This window comes from Lacerta agilis, chromosome 9, assembly GCF_009819535.1.
Source record: "Lacerta agilis isolate rLacAgi1 chromosome 9, rLacAgi1.pri, whole genome shotgun sequence".
In the NCBI taxonomy this organism is placed as follows: Eukaryota; Metazoa; Chordata; class Lepidosauria; order Squamata; family Lacertidae; genus Lacerta; species Lacerta agilis.
In genome coordinates this window covers 21,050,158-21,076,016 of record NC_046320.1, presented here as the reverse complement: position 1 = coordinate 21,076,016, position 25,859 = coordinate 21,050,158, and the positions used below count along the sequence as shown (strand labels likewise).

The 25,859-nt window shown below is 43.4% G+C and overlaps 1 protein-coding gene across 4 annotated transcripts in view; it reads left to right on the top strand.

Annotated features, from left to right (window-relative positions):
• Positions 1–11,686: 11,686 nt before the first annotated feature.
• CRACD (capping protein inhibiting regulator of actin dynamics) overlaps positions 11,687–25,859 on the top strand; it is a 65,588-nt gene continuing 51,415 nt past the window's right edge. For 2 of the 4 annotated variants that reach the window (XM_033159647.1, XM_033159645.1), the window contains exon 1: positions 23,859–24,142. In XM_033159647.1, coding sequence (XP_033015538.1) covers positions 24,118–24,142 — 25 coding nt within the window. In that variant the 5' untranslated portion in view covers positions 23,859–24,117. Of the gene's footprint in view, positions 11,768–23,848; positions 24,143–25,859 lie in introns of those variants that run through there. The other 2 variants (XM_033159648.1, XM_033159646.1) reach the window with 2 other exon arrangements.

Sequence of the window (25,859 nt, the reverse complement as noted above, 5' to 3'; positions counted from 1 at the left end):
TCCAGGTTGTCACTCTCCAAGGCAGTGATGATTCTATTTCTGTTGTGTTGAAGATCAATTGTTGATAAATTTGGCAGTCTTCAAATAGAGGTTCATTGCATTGCATAAAAATGAAAATCAATAGCGTGCCATCCAAAACGAAATTATGTGTCGTAACCAGAGTGCACTAAAGGTCTCTTTATTCTTTATCCAGCTGTATGAGATGCTGCAAGCACTTAATTTTGATCCATAAAAACCAGCGGTGCATAGCACACCGTCGGTTCTTAATGCAAACAGTAGCAGTGATAGATAAAGAAATGTATGCAGAATGCAATAAAAAATTTTTTTCATCTGCTCAGGGGAATTCACTTTAATATTAAAACTTCACTTCTACCTGGTAGATGCCAGGCACCAAAATGTCATGTTTACTTTCTCTTGCTCAGTTATTCTTTTAATCATATTCTAAATACTGCACTTATTGGGGTGGGAATAGTCAGTTGAAATCTAGGTTACATTGTGTGGGCTAGAGTTAGATTACAATGGAAAATTTCTTCATCTGATGAGCTTCCTATTTAATTTCAGTTAGCTTTTCCGTCTCGGTGTATATTAATTTATTGTTTATTTTTCAGGTTAGGTTTTCTCTGGTCATAAAAAGTATTTTTGCAGTTCCCAATACTAAACATTACCCAGAGGTAAAAACACTTGAGCAAAATAGGTCTTGCTTCCTGGTAAGCAAGTTATGCTCTCACTCCTCCTATGTGTTGTACCCAGATGTAGATAATCTGCGTAGGTCTGTTCTTCGTGCTTCAGGCATTCCTTGGTTGGCTGAGCTTTTTCCTGTCAAAAGAATGCATGTACCTATATAAAAATACACAATGGTAGGCGGAAAGTGCATAGCCACACTGGATGGAATCCTCCTGCAGGGTGTTGAAAACGGCATGGCATAAAAGCCACAATTATTTCCAAGAAACGAGACTTGTTTTCTTCAATTAATATTCTTTCTGTGTGGAATAATCTGTTTTCTCATCCTGTTTGTCTACACAATCATAGCTGCTTTAAAGCCAGTTAACAAACTCTACCAATGATCCACCAGAGTGGATGTTGACTCCAACAATAGTAGCTCAGCAGAGGTATTCTCATTTTTAAAAAATTGAATGACAGAGCCGCTCCTCTTCAGAGAGAGGTGAGGTTGTGTGCAGGCCTCGCACTTTCCCACCCTCAGCATGTCCCTTGCATCACAGGGGACTCCCAGCCCGCATCACGACCGCCAGCCAATCCGGCTGGCGGGGGGGGCATGGTTTGCCAGGAGCTCTTCCTTCTGCTCCCGGCTTCCATGGATCTTCCACCCTCCCACCGTTTCTTCTTGCGTTCGTCACCTTGACCTTGCTATGGACTTTGGTTGCTCGCCTGTTGAAGGGGCCTGGTAGGAATTTTTTCCACTTGGCAGATTGGCACCAGCCACTTGGTTTTCGCCTACCTCATAGCAAATTGTCACAACTTTGTAGGGTTTGGTGGTTAGGCATTGGAAAAGCTTGGTTTATGGGAGGTTAGGTTGTGGCCATCACCTACCTCTCCTCTTTAAGGGTATTCTGTTAAAGGAATCCGGAGGTCATGGTTCCTGTCCAAAGCCCGGGTGGAGGCTAGGATCATGGCATGACCTGTCCAGTGACCCTGGGGTGGTGGTGGTGAGGGAGCTCCAAGTTGATGTACATCAACAGGGCTCCCCCTACTGGTGGATAACCCTTGTTAGACTTCCTGCATGAGTCAGATATAGTCAGTTCGGGTCCAATGCCTAAAGCCAATACCACTCACATTCTGTAACCAATAAAGTTGTGGCCTTTATTAGCCCATTAACCTAAAAAAGTTGTGTCCACGTGTTTTATTCATCAAAGGAGGGTATGTGAGGCCTTGACACGCAACAACCATACTGCCACTACTGTTCAACTTACATTATGCCCAAACAACTCCTAAACTCACCAATCTCTCCTGATCTGTTGCTTGAACTGTGGGGGGGGGGGGCTGCATCAGTTTTATATAACAACTTTTCATGCTTGTGCCTGAAAGCACCCCAGTAAATGTCATTTTTAATACCAGACATATTGATTTTAGCAGGCCAGGAGTTGTCAAATAGCAATTGTCTAGAAATAAAAACATGCATTTCTCCAGTTAACATTTAGATTTCAGACCATGCGGAAACACATCCAGTTTATACCCACTAAATCATCTGAGCCGTAGACAGCGTTAATGAGTTCCTCATATAATTAAAATGAAAAATTGCTTGCTTTACAAGGCTGTAAAAAAAATATTCAATGGCCTTTTACTTTCCCTCCCTCCCTCTCTTTGGAATAACTGATGGTTCCTGAGGAAAATGGATATGCAAATTGAAAAGCTACGGGTGGCAGAGATGTTTATCATCTGCTTGGCTCTGTCTGCATCCAGATCTATTGGGTCAAGAAAGACACAACCCTGAATAGCAAAAAGGCTGAATGTTGGTTGTTGTTTTTTTCTTCAGTTGAATTATAGGCTAAGGTACCTAGGATACTTCCATAGGTTTTCAAAGTGGTGTGGATTTTTTAATTATTGTGCCTTAAAGTAGCCCTTCAAGGGTAGTTTACCAAAACAAGATAAAATAAAAATACAACATATAAATAGCATACAAAACATTCATTCATATATTTAAAAGCCTGGGAAAATACTAACATCTTTGGTGTTAAAAAAAAAAAGTATGTGTGTTGGTGCCAGGCAAACAAACAGGAGCATCTATTAAGGTGCTGTAACTAGCTTGCCAGTTGCAATCCATCAGTCATTTTGAAGTCCTGCCCAACTTCTGTTTACGCACAATACAAGCTTTCATAGTTACCACTGACCTCAGTGCCTGTTGAGTCAACACACATAGACTGTGGATAACAAAACACACAAGAGGAATGATCTAACCAAGTTAAGCAGTAAGTGCGCACTTGAAATCTCTCTCCTTGGAAATGAAAAGATGCTTAACAGTGGTTGGATCATACTTCATAATAAGTTTTACCTTTGTTTCAACTCATGACTGTTTTCCTACATGAGTACTGCGTAGATGTGTTCATTAGGCCTCCCCCCCCCCACAGTAGTGATATCCATGTAGAAAAATGAGGGTTGGAGAATTCCTTCTCTAGATGTTTCCGTATTACAATCTTTTTCTCTTCATGTTACCATCCCCATTCACTGGCCAAAGAACTAATGAAGCTTCCGGGTGGGATTAGAGTTGTTTTTCTTGAATAGCTGTCATCTTTATCACATGGCAAACTTCTTTGGAAATTAAGGGAAGGTTAAAAAGCAGTGTTTTATCTTGTATGCAGTTTGCTCGCAATGTTCAAAGAAAAAATAAATAGCAAAAATTACTCTGGCCCAAGTGGAAGCTTCTTCTGTGAGTCTAAGCAACTCTTTGGATTTTTCCCTGACCCTGTTTAAACTTTGTTCCACGCTTCTGCTTTATCTATATAAACGGAAAGAAAACAGATTCTTTAATCTGTAGAATAGAGCTGTGTGTGTGTGTGTTTGTGTGTAAATAAAATACAATAACTATTTTAGGATAAGTACGTAGCATTACTGCAGAGCAACCTCCATCAACAATTGATCAGAAAACTTTGCAGAACTGTCCTGAACTTAAGCCCGACTATGTGATCATATACTCATTCACCTTTCCGCCAATGGTAGTGATGAATCCATTACTCTATCAGCTTAATCAAATTATTATCCCTGGGTGAGTGACTTTATTGCAGTACTTTGTGAAGGTCAGATCAGGCAAACGGCATGTTTAATTACTGTGCTACGGATCACAGTTTGTTCTCTGGAGAGAGAGAGAGAGAGAGTCCACAACACAGTAGAAGACTTTAGCAACTCTGTGCTGTAATGGATCATGGGCTGACAAGACTGAAATTAGGAGTACTGTATCCTGCAAAGCATCTTGCATCTGCTATAACAAAAGGATGAATGTGCGTGCCACGGACCAGTGGTCTAGAGCACTACCTACCAAAAGGTTTTTTTTTTCTTCCACTCAGTGGAGAGAGTATTTCTGTCATGCTCCTCTGGTTATAAAAGGAAAGAATAGGCCATTTGCCTGGCTCTCTTTAATGATTTATGTTGAATTACTACTTCATAAGGCCCACAGAACTCCATTGTAAAACTGATTTACAAACAGGTACTATAGAAATGTTACAAATTATTTGCTGCCAATATGAAATGCTGGAATGTAAACGCAAGAAGCTGTGCTTGATCTCGGCCTGTACCAGGTAAGTGGGCTAAGAGGACTGAGAGTCAGGTGTTGTCACCTATGACTGGAAACAATTCGTGCTTTTTAAGTGAGTTGAAGGTCATAAGATATATCAGTAATTGTTTGTGGTGCATACCATCACATCTCTATTTTACCTATGTTTCCAGTCATTTGGAGTACTTGGGCAGTAATGAGACAGAAGAAAGTGAGATAATATGAATAGTGATTAAGTATATACCTTTTAATTTTTATATTTTGTTTTTGTTAAAAAAAAAGCCTATGTGTGCCAATTGTAACATTGCCTCTACCCTATTCCCTCCCACTCTCTTATAAAATGAAAATTTATAAAACAAAACTAGTAGATATGCTGCAAATACCTCTTTTAACATATTGAGTAAAGTTCCCTTGATTCACCACTCCATTCAGGTAATTTTAGAGATGTTGATCAAGTTTAGGCTTGGTGTACATGAGCAACCTCACAGCAACACAATTTGGCAATGGGAGGTAGCAAACCTCTCTCCTGAATGCCAAAGGAAGTAAGCCCTATTCATTTCAAAATCTATTGGATTTTGTTAAGCTTTGCTCCTTTATCCTATTCACTTTCCTCATGGGGTTATTTCACTTGCCTGAGTGAGAGTCTTGTAGGCTATCTGGAACTGCAACCGCTCTCCTTTGAGACTCCAAATACAAAGCTAAATATCAGCTTACCACAACATGAACTGCCTTTGTGAAACGTTCCTGTTGAACTGCTAAACCTTAGTATTGGAAAAATAAAATAAAAAATTCCTTCCAGTAGCACCTTAGAGACCAACTAAGTTTGTTCTTGGTATGACCTGTAACTTAGTATTGGAGTCAGTGTTTGAAGTAATCTGCATGTGAATATGTCTAAACATCAGTCAAGGCCACTTTAAGGTGCGCCCCGGTGAAGTTCCTAAAATGGGGCCTCCCCTCCCACAGAAAGGACCACAATAAATAAGGTACCACAAAACTAAAGCCAAGTTTGCATTCTTGGGTGCAAGTCCCATTAAACTAAAAAGGAAAATAAATACCTCTGGGTATATAATTTATAGAAGGGAAAGAAATGGAGGCAGTGAGAGATTTTACTTTCTTGGGTTCCATGATCGCTGCAGGTGCTGACAGCAGCCACGAAATTAAAAGACGCCTGCTTCTTGGGAGAAAAGCAATGACAAACCTAGACAGCATCTTAAAAAGCAGAGACATCACCTTGCCGACAAAGGTCCATATAGTTAAAGCTATGGTTTTCCCAGTAGTGATGTATGGAAGTGAGAGCTGGACGATAAAGAAGGCTGATTGCCGAAGAATTGATGCTTTTGAATTATGGTGCTGGAGGCGACTCTTGAGAGTCCCATGGACTGCAAGAAGATCAAACCTATCCATTCTTAAGGAAATCAGGCCTGAGTGCTCACTGGAAGGACAAATCCTGAAGCTGAGGCTCCAATACTTTGGCCACCTCATGAGAAGAGAAGACTCCCTAGAAAAGACCCTGATGTTGGGAAAGATGGAGGGCACAAGGAGAAGGGGATGGCAGAGGATGAGATGGTTGGACAGTGTTCTTTAAGCTACCAGCATGAGTCTGACCAAACTGCAGGAGGCAGTGAAAGACAGAAGTGCCTGGCGTGCTCTGGTCCATGTGGTTACGAAGAGTTGGACACGACTGAATGACTAAACAACAACAAATATGATTTATACCATCATACTGTGCTGCAAGTTAGCTATGCAGTAAAGTGAATTCTTAATGTGTACCTGTATTACAGGAGACATGCCTAAGCCTCTTTGCAAAATTTTCATATTTTGTGCTTTGCATTTTTTTGGAGGGAGGATTTTTTAACCTCCACTTACACTTACTGTGTAGTAATATTTACAGGAAAAAAACCTCTGGGGAGTTGAACTTGATCTCAGACAAACCAACCATAGGAATGATGCATCCTGGTTGCTTTGTAGAAAGAAAGGGCAATCTAAGTAGGTCCTTGAGATTTCAAGGACTAGAAAATAGCAGCCCTTCAAGATCCCAGGGATTCCTTGCACCTCATGTCCAAACACACACACACACCCCACTCATCATTCTCAGCTCTGATTTCACTCATTGGGTAAAAGCACTTGAAGGTGGGAGCAGCCAGACTGGCTAATCTCACAGAAATAGTACAGAAGAATACATGCACATTTAACTTCATAACTTTCAATCTAGCAGGACTAGAGATTTATTTATTTAAATTTAAAGCTTAGTGTTGGGGGGCCCTTGCAAGGGCCCCTAGTTGCATGCTTCTTTGGCTCCTGAACTAGTAATAGCTAATCGTGAGACCTCTGTATACCCTATACTGTATATTGGCCCACTTAGTTTTTACCCTCCTGGGAGTGTATATTGCAGTGTTGCATTAATTCTTACAGTTCATTTCAAAAGTTAGACCTTGCTTCCTAAAGGAACATTTGAGTCCTTTTTGATTTGAGTCCTTTTTGCTGATGTGATAACCACATGTCAGTGGACCACTTTCACCGCAGGAGGAAGTAGAAACAATTACTGTAAATGTGTGAAGAGCTTTTGTTTCTTACCAGTTAAGGAAAGAAGCCTCACTGGTGCTATTCAGGAGTGATAAATTTACAAGATCCCCACTTTCTCTAACTGCAGAGGCAGTTCAGGTTTATGAAACATCAAGGGATCCTTTTAGCTAGTCCTGTATATAACACACACACACACACACACTTTTGAATAAATAAAGCTTGCGTTCTCCAGACGAAGCACTTCCCTGGCATGCTATAGGGAATTCCCTCCCAACACCTTGTTAATTCAAGTGTGTGAAGTGGTTTTTTGTGTGAGAAGATAAAAGAGTGTAGTTTTCTCTGCCATCTGCGGAGTTGGGTTGGGGGAATCCAGATTGGGAGGGTTTGGAACAGGTAGTTTAGTTTTGGAGGGTGATCATTTTGATCATGGCTATTTTGTCTGAGAGAGTGGAATTCATGTTGTTCCATCTCTAAATACCTGCACCTCCCCACCTCAGAAGGAGGATGGGGAATCCCCAACATAGAAGCGTATTACAGTGCTAACCAAATACGCCGTATAATCCCATATATACTAGACAAAACAATGAATACACCTAGAGAGGGACACAATTGAAAATATCTGCACCACAGCATACCCACTCTTCCCAAACTAAGAAAAATCCCCACAACACTTAACAGGTACACACAAACCATGTTCAAAGCATGGAAAACAGAAACAGGCAAACTATCCCCAATCCCTCCCCACTAATTCCCCTGGCCTACCACCCATCATTCCACCATGCAGCACAAAACCTCCAAATAAAAACCTGGCAAACCAGAGGCCTATATCGTCTAATAGACTTTTATAAAAATAACAAACCTTTGTCAACACAAGAAATACAGGACAAACTAGAAGACACCCAAATGCCCTGGTTAGCACAACACCAATTACATGCCCTCTTAAACAATCCAGTAGTAAAATCAGCAGCAACTAGACCCCTGACAACCTTCGAAAACCTCATCCTAATGACAAAGGGACACGGCAGAGGGATAGTATCCACAATATACAAAATACCAGGGGCGTCGCTAGGGGGGTGCGGTGGGGGCGGTACGCCCCCGGGCGACAGGGGCGAGAAGCGGCGGGTGGGGGCGACAAGCGGCGCCCCTCCCGCCACTCCCCAGGCAACGCCGGTCACCCCGGGAGCAGCAGCGCTGCACGGATGGGGTGCTCCCTCGGCCGTGCGCTGTTGCTCCCGGGGCGACCGGAGCGAGCGGCGGCGCATGGGGGTGACAAGCGGCAGCCCCTCCCGCCATTCCCAAGCGCTGCCGCTCCCTCCGTCACCCCAGGAGCAACAGCGCACGGCCGAGGGAGCACCCCGTCCGTGCAGCGCTGCTGCTCCCGGGGTGACCGGCAGCGTGGGGAGTGGTAGGAGGGGCCGGCGCTTGTCAGTCCCACACACTGCCGCTGGCTCCGTCCCCCCGGTAGCAGCAGCGCACGATGTGTGCGGTGCTGCTGCTCCTGGGACAACGGAGCGAACGGCGGCACGTGGGGGTGACAAGAGGCAGCCCCTCCCACCATTCCCACGCGCTGCCGCTCCCTCCATCACCCTGGGAGCGGCAGCGCACGGCCCGACGGCGGAGTGCGCCTGCACGCGCAGGCGCACTCTGTCATCGGATCGCCGCTTCCACAGCCTCCTTTTGAGCCGGAGAGCTTAAAAGCGAGCTCTTCGGCTTAAAAGAGGGCTGCAGAAGCGGCGCCGGCACCCCCGGAAACGCCCTGGGGGAGGAGCGTCATGACGTCACAATGTGATGTCACGACGCCACGCCCCCGGGGCGTTTCCTTTGCCGCCCCGGGTACCGCGGAGCCTTACTCCGCCACTGCAAAATACTACTCAAAAATCCCACGAAATCCCTAGACGCAATAAAAAAACAATGGGAGGATGACATAGGATATGAGATCAACCCCACCCAATGGACCAGAATGTGGTCTAAACCCCCCTTTAAATCCATATCAATGAAAAGAAAAGAACTCACCCTGAAACTAACCTACAGGTGGTACCTAACACCAAGAAAACTAGCGCTAATACACCCAGGAACCTCACCAAAATGCTGGAGAGGGTGCACCTCCACAGGCACATACCTCCACATGTTGTGGGAGTGCCCCAAAATCCAACTATTCTGGACAACAACCATACGAGAAATATGTAAGGTAACCAAGCAAGTGCTGGAAATCACCCCAGAACTGGTCTTACTAAACATCTTCCAAGACAACAATGCTCACTTACACCACAAAGAACTCATAACCCACCTACTCTCAGCAGCCAGAAACACCATACATAACCAGACACTGGAGAGACCTGTCAGGAGTAAGCATGGACCAAGTAGTATGGGAAACAGCCCTACTAGAAAAACTAACTGAAGCTGAAACTGACATGGGGACAAATAGAAGAAGACACCTTCACCCCGGTATGGCTCTGCTTCATCACATACACAGCCCAACAAGACAGTGACAAAAATCTACTGACAGCATACAAATCAATATGGCTAACCTGATCGAAAACACTCACCCACCCCACTCACACAGGAAACCAAACATCACCACAGCAAATTGCAAATGAACAATCACACCCTACACCAACCCTGACCTCTCTCACAGCAAAAGAAGCACAAGTGAACAACAGAGAACCTGCACAAACTGCTGACACCAAACCTTACATATATTAAGTAAAATAGAAACATTGTCCCCCCCACCTCTTTCCCCCTCTTCTTCCTAATGTCTCAACAAACGAAACTGCTTTGTAAAAATGTTACATGGGGGGGGGGGGGGATACGAGAGAGACATTGCACATACCTTTGTAAATCAAGAAAATCTTTAATAAAAAATACTTTTTAAAAAGTGTGTGAAGTGGCAACAGAACTTCCATGGCCCAGCATTTTCCTCCCCTGTACCCCTGTACACTTTTTTTTTTTTTGCTTCCTTCTCCTTTTTATGAGGTAAAACTAATGTCCTGAGTCCTGTTTAGTTAAGGGAAATGTTTCCTTTCGGGCTCTTCTAGTAATTGGGATATTCTGGACAAGTTCTCCCAACTTTTTTTGACTGGTGCGGAAGGGCTTTTACTCTGCTGAGGTGTACTTCATGGCCTCCTTAGAAGATAGGAAGAGACCTGCTGCTTCAGGCCAAAGGTCTATCTAGGTCAGCATCCTGTTCTCACAGCGGCCAACCAGCTTCATTTTCATATATTTACAAGGTGTCTTGGACCAATTTTACGTCAGCGGGGAATTTAAATAATTTGCTTGGGGACTGGGCATGTCATGTTCCAAAGACAGAGCAGTTGGTATGGGGCACAATCTGAAAGGGAAACACAGCATGGTGGGTTAAGTTTTCTCTTGTGTTGTTTCGTTGCTGAACATCTTTCACAATTTGCTGTTTACTGCAGCTGCCTTCAGGGACCAATTTGGGTGGGAAAAGAGCACAGAGGGAAGGGTTGAAAGCCTCACCCTCCTCCCTCTGGTACTGCAGTCCTGATGCAGATCGGGGGAACTTGGTGACTGGTTTTTGTGAAGAAAGAGGCATGGCCTAAATAGTCCTAAAAACTATGTAGACATTTATATTGTATTTGGCCCCAAGTCATGTGGTAATAGCCTAATGATTTAGAGAAACTCCCTACCACCCAGAATTGGATGAGGCTTGCATTGTCTTTGGCTGGCAACTGGCTAACTAGAAGTCGTTTAAGCTTCAGGATGAAAAGAATAGAAAGAAACATGATAGCCTGTGATGACAGGCTCCAAAAAGGGTCACTACCTCTAGAGGGAAGCATGAGAAATAATTGAATTGTCGTCTCTCAGTTACAACAGGTTCTTTGTTGCCAGAGTGCTGTACTCTTGACACCTCCGCCAGAAAAGTTAGAATGGCGCTATTGCGATCGGTGTCGGGGAAAGAGACACTGGGAAACTGGGACATTGTCCCAACATAGTAGGCTCAGGTTTGAGTTTTCAGCCTTCACATTTAGTGGCTGTTTGATTTATACTAACAACTATTGCTGCTGTCTGTGTGTCATATAGAAGCCAACACTTCAGGCATATTTATGCAATGTACTCCAGTAGTTAAAACAATAGCCCCCCTTGCTTTAAGGAACCCTGGCAGCTTAGTTCATTGAAGTTTGCAGAAGCTCAGAGGTGGAGCACTTCTTTGCATGCAGAAGGTCCAATCTCTGGCATCTCTAGGTAGGACTGGAAATGTCCCCTGTGTGAAACCTCAAGAGAGCTGCCTCTGGTCAAGGTAAAGAACGTTGACCTAGGTGGACCAATCGTCTTGACTCAGTTTGAGGTAGCTTCCTGTGTTCCTATGAGAAGTCTAGGCATTTGTAATGAAATTCTTAAATACTCTCACCAAACTATAATTCTCAGAATTCTTTGGGGAGGCCATGATCTGTTTAGCAAGATTGTATTTTGTTGAATCAAATCTCCATTGACCTGGTTCACACACTATGCTAAACTATGGTTTGAGTAGTTAAACTGTGGTTTGTTAGAGCACCTGAACCAGAGTTTGTTTTCTGGTTGGTTTGTCACTGTGGTTTGGCATTATGGCAGACAAGACAAGCTTTGGAGAAACAAGCCATGGCTTGTTTGATCATGTTAGATGATGAGATGACTTATGGACTGTGTTTTAACATTAGCAGTGTGTGTGTGTGTGTGTGTGTGTGTGTATTAGTATGTACACAGCTTTAATACAAGGACTCAAAGCAATAAACAATACAATATTCAAAATATTTCAGTTTAAAACAGTTCAAAAACACTAAAGCCAAGAAGGCTGCAATTCTGTCCCCGCTTACCTGGGAGAAAACCTTACTGAACCTGAATTAAACTTACTCTGCTCTATAAATTTAGAGAAGTGTCTTCCTAAACTAAAACACTATCACTTTTTTCTCCTAAACAGCTGGAAAGAAGAGCATTAATTGGCGTACCGAAGAAGTGCATGCAAAGTTTTGATACTTAGGAAAAGCCTGAGTGGACCCGTATATAAGAAGATTAAACTTTGGGAAGGTAGGTAATACATTGTAAATAAATACATTTTGACAGCTAAGCTATTATTATTATTATTATTATTATTATTATTATTATTATTATTATTATTCTATGAATGTAGGTTTGGGTACCTCCTGACAGTGCTGTATGAAGAATCCAGTAAACATGCACTTTGTGTATATTTACCAAAAAGTGCTCAAACCTTGCCGTGGAGAGCAGCGAAAACTGTAGCTACAGACACTACAACGCTGGCTGCAGGCTGAAATTGCTGGGCAATGATAAACAAAAAGGCAATGCTACTTCTTTAACTCCAAGTAGGTACTCTGTGGGACGCAGGCAGCGCTGTGGTCTAAACCACTGAACCTCTTGGGTTTGCCGATCAGAAGGTCGGCGGCTCGAATCCCCACGACGGGGTGAGCTCCCGTTGCTCGGTCCCAGCTCCTGCCAACCAAACAGTTCGAAAGCACACCAAAAAGTGCAAGTAGATAAATAGGTACTGCTCTGGCAGGAAGGTAAATGGCATTTCCATGCGCTGCTCTGGTTTCGGTGTTCCGTTGCACCAGAAGCGGCTTAGTCATGCTGGCCACATGACCCGGAAAAACTGTCTGTGGACAAACGCCGGCTCCCTTGGCCTATAAAGCAAGATGAGCGCCGCAACCCCAGAGTCGTCTGCGACTGGACTTAACTGTCAGGGGTCCTTTACCTTTACCTTTTTTAGGTACTCTATAATAAAGCAGATAAACTTTCAGGGCTGATCAAAGAGCCAGTGTATATCTGGCAGCTAATTTTGTGGCTAGTTAAACATGATTTAGAGAGAGTAAGCTCACGACTTTTACGGTGGCTGGAGAATGGAAAGGAGGTGGGGAATGAAATTTGCTGTATCACGAGGGAATTGCTTCTTAACAGATAAAAAGAGGATGTAAAGAAGCAGAGGGAGGTTTAAATGGTAATGTTGGTTAGATATGTGTAGTTGAGGTGGCCTAGCTCTTAGGCAGGGACTGTACCATTTCAGTGTTCTCATGCAGGAACTGTGAGAAGTGATACATTTGGTCTATACTGCTCTTTCTCTCACGAACTGAATTCTTAACTTGAAGGTACTATTATGGCCTGCAACATTGGAGGATGCGTGTTCCCTACAAATAGTAAAAAGGTGCAGTCCTAAACTCTGATAGTAGAGTTTGTGTGTGCTATTGAACTCTGTGGGTTTTGCACTGCAAGTAAAGTTTTAGAAATAAAGGCAAAACATTTTGCAGAATACGAATTTTGGTCATTTATATATTATAAAGTAACTGATATTGATCCCTTTAGTTTTCCCTAAAGGTAAAGGTAAAGGGACCCCTGACCATTAGGTCCAGTCGTGAACGACACTGGGGTTGCGGCGGTCATCTCGCGTTACTGGCCGAGGGAGCCGGCATACAGCTTCCGGGTCATGTGGCCAGCATGACTAAGCCGCTTCTGGTGAACCAGAGCAGCGCACGGAAACGCCATTTACCTTCCTGCCAGAGCGGTACCTATTTATCTACTTGCACTTTGACGTACTTTTGAACTGCTAGGTTGGCAGGAGCAGGGACCGAGCAATGGGAGCTCACCCCGTCATGGGGATTCGAACCACCAACCTTCTGATCAGCAAGCCCAAGGCTCTGTGGTTTAACGCACAGCGCCACCCGCATCCCAAGTCCTACCGGTAAGTGACATTTATTCTCCCTTTCTCTCACACACAGACATACCAAGTGGTACAGTTAGGCAGCTTTTAGACTCTCAACTTACCGGTAGTTGTTTAGGTGGTAATGTTTATCGTTTTACTCAGTTGGTAAAGTGTGGTGAGCCAGCTCTCCTACTCATTGTGTTGAGTAGGGTCCTGGGCTTCTACCCCAAAGTGCTACCCTGACAGCACTACTGCCTCCCAGTGTGCCAAGCAAAACCATTCCTGCATTAACTTATGTTTGCAGCTGAAATAACTTGTACTTTTGTCTGACTGGAAGCCATGCACACTAGAAGATGCCTGCTGTAGGTGGAAGGAAATTCTTCGCAAGCATGTTGAATAAGTATGCAAGTTGTGTTGGCGTTTCTGCATTCCTTCAAATATATGCTGATTCCCAATCACCTACAGTTTTTAATATTTGGAACCAAGTGGATAAGCATATCCTGTTTACTCCGGATTGCCATAGTTATACATCTACTTTACCACCGTACTTATTTCATGTCACTATGCAGATAATTCTTTCTTTAAAGAATCCTTCATTGGCTGCAGTGCAATATGAAACAGCACACTGAATAATTTTTATTTTGCAGCTGTCTGTTGAATTATTGCATGTTGCTATAGTGCTGAAACCCATTGTTGCCATTAATTATTTGGTATGTTGTTTCAGGCTAAGGGTTCACTTTTTGATGACCTAACTATTGTTGCTGTCTTTCTTCACATACACACACAGAAACACACACACAAACCCTCTTTATTCTGTTCAAGCCTCTAGTCTCTCAAGTCTGCTATTCCATTTCCTCTTTGGTAACAGTTTCAGACACACACAGAGGCACACACAGGCATACTTTCTACTCTGTCTTAATTCCTTTGTCTGGTGCAAAATACGAAAAGCCTACATTTAGTTCTGCTTTATTAAAGCTATCTATTTTGTATGTTTCCTTCATAGTCATCTTTCCCTTTTTGATCCATGAATGTCCTTGTCACCGTTTTTCCTCCTTACAGTCATCCAAACCAATTGGGTGGCGGGGAATAAATGTAAAGTCCTATTTTATCCAGCACATCCTTTGTGATCTATTATGTTCACTCTCTACCACTCTCTCCGGGGGTAAAAGGGAATGGGGTCTGCAACATTTATCTCTGCAGTAATGCTCTGGATTGGCCAGACCTGGTATAAATGGGAGCCTTGCCCTTTTGCCTTGTCCCCAGAGCAGGTATCTGCTATGCTTCAGGCTCCAGTTTGTAGTTTTAAGTTCCCCCAGCTGGGTCGGGACGACATGGGGTTGGGAGGCCAACTCCCATCTCTTGTGGGGGCCCAATTAGTGCCAGCGCCTTCTGTCAGGAGTTTGGGTGTAACCTTCAACGCCTCTCTTTCCATGGAGGCGCAGGTTGCAGCCACAGCAAAGGTGGCATTTTTCCATCTCCGCCGTATTAAGCAGTTGGCCCCCTACCTCTCTCGCCCAGATCTGGCCACAGTGATCCATGCGACGGTCACCTCCAGACTTGATTATTGTAACTCGCTCTACGCGGGGCTGCCCCTGAAGATGACCTAGAAACTCCAGCGGGTGCAGAATGCCGCGGCGACGCTCCTTACCGGGTCTTTGCCGCAGGACCACATTCATCCAGTGCTCTACCAGCTGCACTGGCTCCCAGTGGAGTACAGGGTCAGGTTTAAGGTGCTGGTTTTGACCTTTAAAGCCCTATGCAGCTTAGGACCCTCGTACCTAAGGACCGCCTCTCTTGGTATGTCCCATGTAGGACCTTAAGGTCCTCAAATAATAATATTTTGGAGGTCCCGAGCAACAAAGATGCTAGGTTTGCCTCAACTAGGGCCAGGGCTTTCTCGGTATTGGCACCGACTTGGTGGAACAGTCTATCACAAGAGACCAGGGCCCTGCGGGATTTGGCATCTTTCTGCAGGGCCTGCAAGCCGGAGCTGTTCCACCTGGCCTTTGGGTTGGTTTCTCTTTGATACTTATGCTTCATTCTTTTATTGGTGGGCTATTTGGAAATGAGACTGCAGTTTTAATTTTGAATTTTTAAATTTGTATTTTAATCTGTATTTTAAATTGATTGTTTTTATGTTTTTGCTGTGATTTTAATTAGTGTTAGCCGCCCTGAGCCCGGTTTTTGGCTGGGAAGGGCGGGGTATAAATAAAAATTTATTATTATTTATTATTATTTGACACTTAACTTTGGAGAGTTTGAGCTAAAGAAGAAAAAGAAACCCTGTCTTTCACTTTCACTCCTCCTTTCTCTTTCCTTCCTTCTTCCTTCTCACTTTCCCATTCTTACTCATTCCTTTTCTCAGTAGTTCTTTCAGCATTTCCTCTTTCCCACTGTTTGCCCCAGTCCCACACCCTTCCTTTCTCTTTGCAACCATCATTTCCTTGCTTGTGTCCTCTTTAATTCTCAGTTCTTTCCTTCTTCCGCCCCCGTCTTCCATATTTCCCCCTTGTCCCTACCACATTGTCTTTCAAATCACTTTCTCATCCCTTTTCTTTCATCCTTCTCTCTCTTCTACCATTTCTGCCCCACCTGCCCATACTCTCCACTTCCTAGACTTTACCCAGTTCACATGAGTTGCCTTCCTCCTCCCTTGTTTCCTCCAAGGCAGGGTTTCCTAATGCTGGCTTTTGATGTGGCATTTTTTTTAATGTCAAGATTTCAGAGAATGATGTTTTGTTTTTTTGTTTCCCTCCCTTCCCCGTGGCTCCTGGGGAGGTGAGCAGCTGGCATAAACTAGTTGTAATGGGGAAAAAATTATGCAGTTCAAACCTTATCGTGCCCAAGCTCATTTGTTTTGTCTGATGACGGTGTAAACTAGAAAAACTACAACTCTCGTCATTGTTTATGAAAGGTAATCGCCATTCCCGTGTTGTGTAAAAAAAGGAAAAGTAATTAAAATAAGTTGCAGCCATTGTCTCTTGCACATTGCCTTTCTGGGGCGGGGGGAACCCAGCTAAGGTATGGTTCATTTCATTGTTAATCAGACAATGCTGAAACGAGCCTGCACTCTAATGGTGTTAAAGCTGAATTCCATGATTAATCGATGTGAACTTTGTCATGCTGTAATTTTGTTTCAGTAACATTTAGCAAAACCATGGCTACAGATGAAAGAGATACAGAACACAATGTTCAGTCTGAAGGACTGGGTAGCAATGCTGCAGGTATTGGGGAAAAAACCAAAACTCTAAACTTCTGCTTTGGGATGCAAATTAAAGAGACAGAATTTGATATTTGGTTAATTTTTTTGGATGTTCACATCCGTGTTATTTTAATTGATTTTATGGTGCATATCTTCTTTTGGAAATTGCTTGGGAAAACACCAGCACTGTGTAACCTTCCAACCTTTTGACTTCACTCCCAAAGGCGCACTCCTCCATTGTCTCCTGAGATAGACAGATGCCAACCAATGAAACAAGGGGGTGGGGGCAGAATCTGCACAGCAGAGAGAGACCCACAGGTTCCTACAGCTGCAAATGTTGTCTGTAACCAGTGGCTGAACTAGTCTAATGTTACCATAGACACAGAAGAACTTTTGTTTTACATGCAAAAGGGCCCACTCACAATCTGTCACATCTCCAAGTAGGCCTGAGAAGGAATCCTGCCTGAAATTAACTAGTGCTACTACCAGTTGGGATAGATAATAGGGCTGTGCACAGCCCTTCACAACCCAATCTGGGGGCCCTGAGCAGCCCTTACTTGAACTGGGCCAACCCAGGAAAATCCAACCCAGATTCTGTACTGGATCAATCTGTGGGTGGGGCTAATGTTCAATTAGGATTTTTTTAAAACCCTAATTAAACACACACAGTTGGGAGGGGAAGGGGTGAGGAGGAGGAAATGATACTTCTTTCACACACACACCCATCACAATGTTCAATCCCAGTTTGCTTGGGGATTCAGCACAATCTGGTGCACAGCCCTACTAGATAATACAGTCGTACCTCGGATGTCGAACAGAATCTGTTCTGGAAGTCCGTTTGACTTCCAAAATGTTTTGGAAACCAAATAAGATACCTTCCTATTTTCTAACACCCCAAGAAGACAAAAGCCGAAGGCTGCAACTGGTTTATGTACCCTGATGTCACATAAGGCCTTGAAACTCTTAAATCAGGTAGTCGAGTGCTAAGGGTCAACGCAGTAGATATTTAGAACTGAAATTATGAGGGCAATGAACTATTTTTGTTACATAAACCCATTTATGGTATTACTTACAAGCCATGGGCTTTTAAATGTGACATTAATACTACCAGTCATTTTGGCAGCCAACGTCGAACAGCGCTTCCTGTTGATGGGGTGGGATGACCCCAACCAGGAATGCAGAGCATAGGCAGCTATTTCCACGTTTACCCCAGAGAATAAGCTATAAAAAAGACAAGCAAGGCAAGTGTTTTAAAAAGCTTTGAGGCTAACACATACTGAATGAAGCATTCCACATCACTCAAACCCTTGCACCCTCGTGCATCAAGAGACATACTCTTGTTAAAAAGTGCCCCATTCATTGCTGCTATTTTATTTAGAGTTTTGTTCTCTCTCCCATAGCGCTAAACATGGAAGTGTTCCCATTGAAATCCTGAACAGATATACTTGCAATATAAGCTCATAATTTGTTGGATTTCGGCTGCCTACACTTAAGAGTTTGCAGCAGCTACAGCAGCTAATTCAAAACTTGGCACGTGGTTCAACTTGCACCGAGGCCAGAAAACAACTAAGGGTGGGGTTTGTGTAAGGCGTTGTTCCATTTTCTTTAGGCTGTCTTCCTCTGCCCTGAAGGGGAACACAACCTCTCCAAAGAAATCAGCCTCACTACCTAAGAAAGAGGGGAGCCAAGAAACGCACACTTAAGACAGAGACATATTATTGCTGCTGATGTGGAAATAAGGCACTGGTTGTGAATTATTGATGCCCTGCTTACACTTGCTTCATACAAGGAGTTGGAGAGGAGATGCAGCCTCTTAAAGGATTTGTGCCAGGTCAACAGCCAATGGTACTACAGCTCAAAGGCATAGGATGGAAATCATACTGATGCAGGAGGGGACCCAAATTGACAGACAGCTAAATATTCCAGTGTTCCAGAAGCAGCCCCAATCTGGAAAAACAAAATGCTTGCACAAGATTAGCTTTTTAAATGGATAAGAATATAAGAAGGAATGTAAGAGAGCCTGCTGAGAGCCTGAAAAAGTTTGTCTAGTAATTCTAACCCACCATTCTGCTTCCACAGTGGCAGATGCTTCCAGGAAGCTCACAAGCAAGCCTGAAGGCAATTGCCCTCTTCCATTGTTGTTCCCTAGCAACTGATGTTCAGTGGCTATTGTGGAATCATAGAATTGTATAGTTGGAAGGGACCCCTCCATCTAATCCACCCCCTGCAATGCAGGAATCTTGACTAAATAATACATGACAGATGATCATCCAACATGACACAGCCACCCTATCTCTGCTTAAAAACTTCCAAAGAAGGAGAGTCCACAACCTCTCAAGGGAGTCCATTCCACTGTCAGGCAGCAATTCCTGTCAAAGTTCTTCCTGATATTTAGTCAGAATCTTCTTCCTTGTACCTTGAAGCCATTCGTTCAGGTCCTGCCCTCCAGAGCAGAGATCCATCCTCCATTTGGCAGTCCTCTTGGTATTCAAAGATGGCTTTCTCCTCTCAAGTCTCCACTTTTCCAGGCTAAACATACCCAGCTCCCTCAACTGTTCCTCATTGATAGGTCTGTTCAACATGAATGGGTCTAATTTTCCTTTGAAGGCATCACTTTATCTCATAGAGGAGAACACCATACATTTGATTGTGGCTGCGTACATGTCATACATTTAAAGCACATTCAAAGCGCGTTCCCCACCTGAAGAATTTTGCAAACTTCTTTAGCTGTGTTACAGATGCTGAGAGTTGTAGCACTGTGAGGGGTATGACTGCTCCAAATTCTAGTTTTTTGAGAGGGGGAGGAAAAACTTCCCCTCTGTTTTCTCCATGCATTAATTTATAAACATATTGTCATGTCTCCCCTGAGACAATCCCCTTACCCAACTGACAAGGCCCAATCACTTTAGCCTTTTCGCACCGGAAAATGTTATACGAGATTTTGTCCTCATAACTTCCCCCAAAGCTGACTCCATAACTGGAGACAGAATAAAAGACTGAACCTGGTTATTTTTTCACTGGTCATTATCATATTTTTTTCACTGGTCATTATTATAAGTTCCCTCATATCTACACTGCTGAGAGGTCATAGGGTAGTACAGGGGCACTCAGTAGCTTGGGGCAGATGTTCCATTGGCCCCAATAGTTGGGTTGGAACTGGAGAAAGTGGAAGCATAAAGAGAACCAATGGGTGCAGTAGGTTCAGACTCCATTGTGATGGTTCTGTCTCTTTATAATTGCAAATAGCATGGGTTTTGTTTGTTTTTGCTGTGACTATTGGTGCAGTGTACTGACATGAAATTATTCAGCTGAAGAGAATAATTTCATTGTATGTTGAAGTGTGCTGTGTGACCTCACTAAATTCATTGCCTTTCTCCCACCCCTTACAATGGTGTTTTACACTTCTTTCAGTTTGCAGTTTTTATTTCTCTGGCTGTGCATGAATATTTTTTTAACCACCCAATCCATGAAAAGTCGCAGTGGAATTTACCTGTCAGCAGATACGTATGAGAAAAAAACAATACTGGAAGGAGCTTAAAGGATCTCCAACTTTAATTAGACAAGAAAGGCAAGGTGCCAGATCTCTTTTTGAGTAAAATATGAACACTTATGAGTTATGTCATTCAGACAAACACCTTCAATTATCAGTGTGGAGTCCTTACGAAGTTACCATAATTGCATGGGAAGTGCTGGAATACTGTTTAAATGATTACACAGGTTCCTCCTGACTAATGAATGAGCCACCTAATAATAATCACAATCATAATCATAAATAATTTATTTATATGCCGCCCATCTGACTCTGTTTCCCCAGCCACTCTGGGTGGCTTCCAACAAATTAAAACACAATACGACATCAAACATTAAAAACTTCCCTGAGCAGGGCTGCTATGAGATGTTTTCTAAAAGTCAGATAGTTGGTTTTTTTCTGTGACATCTGATGGGAGGGCGTTCCACGACTACTGAGAAGGCCCTTTGCCTGGTTCCCTGTAACCTCACTTCTCACAGTGAGTGAACCGCCAGAAGGCCCTCAGAGCTTGGATCACTCTGGAGGAAAGAGATTGGGAGTAAAATGCGCTGTGCTGGCGGTTGTTGGGGAGCTGCGATTTATATTGCCAGTTCAAAAAGTCTGCAACCGGTATCGCGATCTGAACGTCATACCAGTTTCAGACAATAAATTGAAAAGTTGCCCAGCTGTAATAATAACCTTATCAATAAAATTGATACCTAAATTAAGAAATAATTATCTTATGATTAAAGATAATAATCCTTTGCTATTTTCCATGGCTAGCACAAATGTGTGGGACAGGCTGAAGTCCATAAATGTGTGGCCCACCAAACGAAGTTCTGGAACAGTGGTTCCCAACCTTTTTTTGGCCATGCCCTACCTAAGCATCTCTAAACTCCTGATCCCTCCCCCCACCCCAGTGACATATAATTCTTACTATTCAAAAAGTGAACTCCTATTCACGTGGAGGAAGCCTAAAAGGCCATTCACTATTAATAACTCATTCTCGAATTGCCCCCCTGTGGGGCGTGTGCTACGTTGAGAACCACATCGATATTCCCTCCTGCTCTTGTGGTACTTGAGAAAGCAATAGGAGAGGTGGATTAAAGATTTTAGGAGAACATGGGAGGTGCTCTCTTGCTGGAACCAGTCCTACTACAGTGGTATCTCGGGTTACGGACTTAATTCATTCCAGAGGTCCGTTCTTAACCCAAAACTGTTCTTAACCTGAGGTACCACTTCAGCACACAATTTCCGTTCTCATCCTGGGGCAAAGTTCTCAACCCGAGGTACTACTTCTGGGTTAGTGGAGTTTGTAACTTAAAGCATTTGTAACCTGAGGTGTTTGTAACCCGAGGTACCACTGTAATTCCATATGGCGTTCTTTTCACAGACAACAAATTCAGCCCTTCGTGTAACTGCTGGGCATCTTGATTCTTTGTTTCTAATGGGGCGATTTTTGCATTCTTTTGCTAATTTTGGTTGGTTTACATTTTGTTAACATTCATCCGCGCTGACAGGCATCTGGAGCTAACTTCTCCCCCTCCCCCTCACCAGGGTGCGTATTTGTTGAACAGGCACAGTTGTCTTGAGTTCAAGGTCTAACTCTGGCATCAATTCAGACTCTCTTACCCCATTGTCTTAAGGTTGAGCATAATGCATATTTGAAAGAAGAGAAGAAAACAGCTTCATAAATCCTGATAAAGTGACCATGAAAGATTTATATCTAGATTTTAGTTAAAGAAGCTCTTAGCAGGCCCAGAGGCTGTTGCTCACCTTGAAGTAGGCAATAGAAATAGAATGTCAAATTGGTGTCAGTGCTGCTAATGCATTTCCCCAAAGGTCTTGCTAAGAGTTGTTCGCCAAGTTACTTTCCCCTATTCCTATATAAAAGACACAGCTCAAAAATGGACAAGGAAACTGCCCTTAATTACACATTTTCAGAGAGGGCAGACATGCTCTATTGTGAAGACTTGCCCATCTTTTTCTCTAGGCTTTTGTATAGCTCGAAAGCTAATTATGTAAGCTTTTTAATGGGCGTTGATGGGCAGTTGATGCTCCTGCTATTTTAATAGGTCACGCTGGCTATTTAAAAATCTTTTATTAGTGTGTTGAGTAATGTTTTCCAGGGATTTAGGGGCAACCTGTTAAGCCGATGGGACCCTGCTCTTTCTCCTTTTCATCAAACTTGGCTGAAGCTGTGGCAGTCCTGAAATTCTAGCCTAGCCTGAACGGGGAATGTAAACAGGAAGAGAAGGCATGGGAGGCCTGTATTCTGATGCCACCACCCTGATATCACTGTATCCTGGACCCTGCATTCTCCACTTTCGGTGGGGTCGGAAGGAGGCTAAAGACCTGTGTGGTTCTCAGGAGCCCTGTTAAGGCAGAGTTCCTGATTGCGTGTGGAGGCTTCTCAGTGTGTGCAGTTGAACAACCTTAGAAGCCTCTTCAGAGCTCAATATGGGAAAGTCAGGAGTGGAGGCTCGTTCACATGAGGGGATGGAGTCGACTTGTGTATGCCCAGCTCCTGCTCATGTTGACATTCCCTGAATCAGCCCTAATGCCTGAATAGGGCTGCGGTCAGTAACTAACCCAATCAAGATAAGACAGGGGTGCGGTGAGGAGTGACTCATCTGGACTCGGAGGTGATGTTGAGCTTGTTGTGGGCTGGGTGACGCTCTCCCGGAAATATCGAACGTGTAACTTAGATCTGCCATTTTCTTTGAAGGGACAAATGGCCTCTGTCGCTCCCAAGTACTTCTTACTAGCTGAGGCTGATGCACTAACTGCAATCCCTCTGGGACAGAAATGGCCTCACCACGGTCCTCAATGCCTCAGAGGAATGATCAGAAACTGTCGTTAGCAGAATATATACTGCTTCATGATCATTGGCTTGGACCAGCTGGATGGCTACTATTAAGTCGGTTTTGAATCTACTGTATTAGTCACCAGTTCAATCTCAAGCACAATTCCAAGTGCTGGCGTGTTAAGTCCACCTTTCTGCAACTTGCCTCATGCCTTGATATCGTTTCGCTGAATCTCCCTCTGTTCCTGCTCTATGCCACTGGCTGATGTCAGGATATGTTCCTGAGGAAAAGGTACCACAAAACTGGGCTTCAATTTTCAGCAGCCACCTTCTTTCTGTTCCTTAACAGCTTTAGTTCCAACCTATGCAATCAGCCCATAATTATCAAGGCGCACATATGTTTTCGCTCTGATGTGGTGAGGCTAAGTCATGAAGCAAGTGAATGGGATATATTTTACAATATTTGAGGCATCTGTGGGGCCCAAGCTCATTATTCCTATGCTAAACCTCATGAGAAGAGAAGACTCCCTAGAAAAGACCCTGATGTTGGGAAAGATGGAGGGCACAAGGAGAAGGGGACGACAGAGGACGAGATGGTTGGACAGTGTTCTCGAAGCGACTAACATGAGGTTGACCAAACTGCAGGAGGCAGTGGAAGACAGAAGTGCCTGGCGTGCTCTGGTCCATGGGGTCACGAAGAGTCTGACACGACTGAACGACAACAAACCTTTCTGTAGTTCTTGATTTAATGGGGAGGCAAAATGTCTCCAACCCAATCTTTTTCTGGTGGCCCCTAAGCTACTGTTTTTTAGAAGTCCATAGAGTTGTCATGACTTGATTAAACTGGGGAGGAGGTTTGAAGTTGGGGCTTGTGCATTTTGTTAATGCCCCCCCTTTCCTCCTGTTATATAATTTGAGTCCTGCCTTGCTGACTTTTACTGAGTAGGAACAATTCCTGCTAGAGGCTTCTTTACTTTCCAAAGACATCTGTGGGCGTTTCTTTTTTTCCTGAAATCCAAATATAGCCCATGTATTTTCAACTTGAACCACCAGGCTGTGCCCACACAAACTTCATTTGCTTTTAAATATTCTTTAACCAATTTTGGGATAAATTTTTCCATCCGTGATCTCATAGTTTCAGTTTTTCCTTTGAAGGGGATCAAAGCAGGAAAGGCTCTCTGCTTCTGCCTCTCACCTGCCGTTCAGAATGATCAATTTGCTTAAGAAGCCTTGTAAGTAAAATGCCTTTCTTGTGAATTATGAAGCACACAGTGATCTCTGATTCAGAAGCGTGCTGCTTTAAAAAAAAAAAAAGAAGAAGAGGAAGCATGTTGCTATAATGCTGGTGATTTGTAGCTTTGGTTTGATTTCTCTTGCAAGATGATTGATGAATGTATAACCTGCTGTGTTTCATATCTGCAAACCTCAGATGCTGTTGCTTTTCATTCCACGTTCACAACGCTTTTTCATAAGCATGTGTGCAAATTAGACTCTGATTCAGCTACAGCAGTAATAGGATCAATTTGTTTCCATTTATGATGCTGTTTGTTTTTTTGCTGGTAACCTTTGTTAGTATCAACTGTAGTTGTAGAATTTAGGAACCTGTTTTGACTGGCATTCGGATTTGCAACTGGTAGATAACAAATAGTTTAATTTCCATGTTTTTGATCCTGAATGCTGCAGGATTGGCAAATGAATTTAATGGTATACCCGATGGATTTGGGACTGCACAGTTGGCTACAGTTTTTTTTTGTCTGTGCTGATACTAGATTACCAGATTGGTGGCAGGTCTTTCATACCCATTATGCTGCAACAAACTGAGAAGTATCGATATGCCTTTGACTTCTGCAAGTAATCATGTGTCATTAGACTCCTATAATTGTTGGGTACTATCGTTTTTTAACAGTAAAAATTAGTAACCAATCATCTTGATATAATAACAGCACAAATCCCACTGAGTTCAATGAGGTTTACTCCCGGGTAAGTGATTATCGCCTAAGAGACATAGCAAAGGAAGGCAACAATTCTTAACAGATGAGCATGCTGATGCACAAACCTAATGCAGTAGCATCTCTTGGCAAGGCATTGATTGCAATATATATATTTATTTACATACCTGAAAAATCATCAGCAGAGGAGGTAATTGATTTAATTCAGATCCTATCGAATGAAACCACGCAATATATTCCACAATGAGTATTCATTGAATCATAGAGTTGGAAGGTATCTTGGAGCCCATTTAATCCACCCTAGGTACTAAGTGCAGCTTCTACAATGCAGGATACGATTTCAGAATCCCTGGCAGATGGCTGTCAGTCTCTGATTAAATACTTCATGTGAAGGAGAGCCAACCCTTTTTCCAAAGCTGTCTCCTACTGTTAGGAAGTGTGTCTTACTGTTTAGATGAAATCTGCTTCCCTACAGTTTCCATCCATTGGTTCAAGTTGTGTCCTCCGGAGCAAAAGAGGAGAAATCTGCTCTATTTTCAGTGTGACAGCCCTTGGTCTAGCACATTTGCAATGCTAAGCAGGGTCCGGCATGTTTTCAAATTGGGTGGGGGCCCGCACATTGAGATTCCTGCATTGCAGCGGGTTGGATTAGATGACCCTGAGGGTCCCTCCCAACTCAACAATTCTATGATTCTCTTCTCCCTGCCGAGCAAACATGTCTCTTTCAACCTTTCCTCATAGGTTTCCAGATCCTTAGCATTCTGGTCACCCTCCTCTAGAGAGGCTGTGTTCTTTTCAGCATGATTCTTGTATGTCCAGATTGGACACAGTGCTTGGGTTGTGTGTGTGTTAAACTGAAGTATTGAGCACTCATGGAATTTAGCTGACTTTGATGCCACATTCTGAGGATGACAAAAATGTTGCTTTTTTGTTTCGTTTTTTGCCAGGAGCGTCAAATCAATGAATCTTGTTCTGTACGCTGCCCACTTTTAATTGTGAT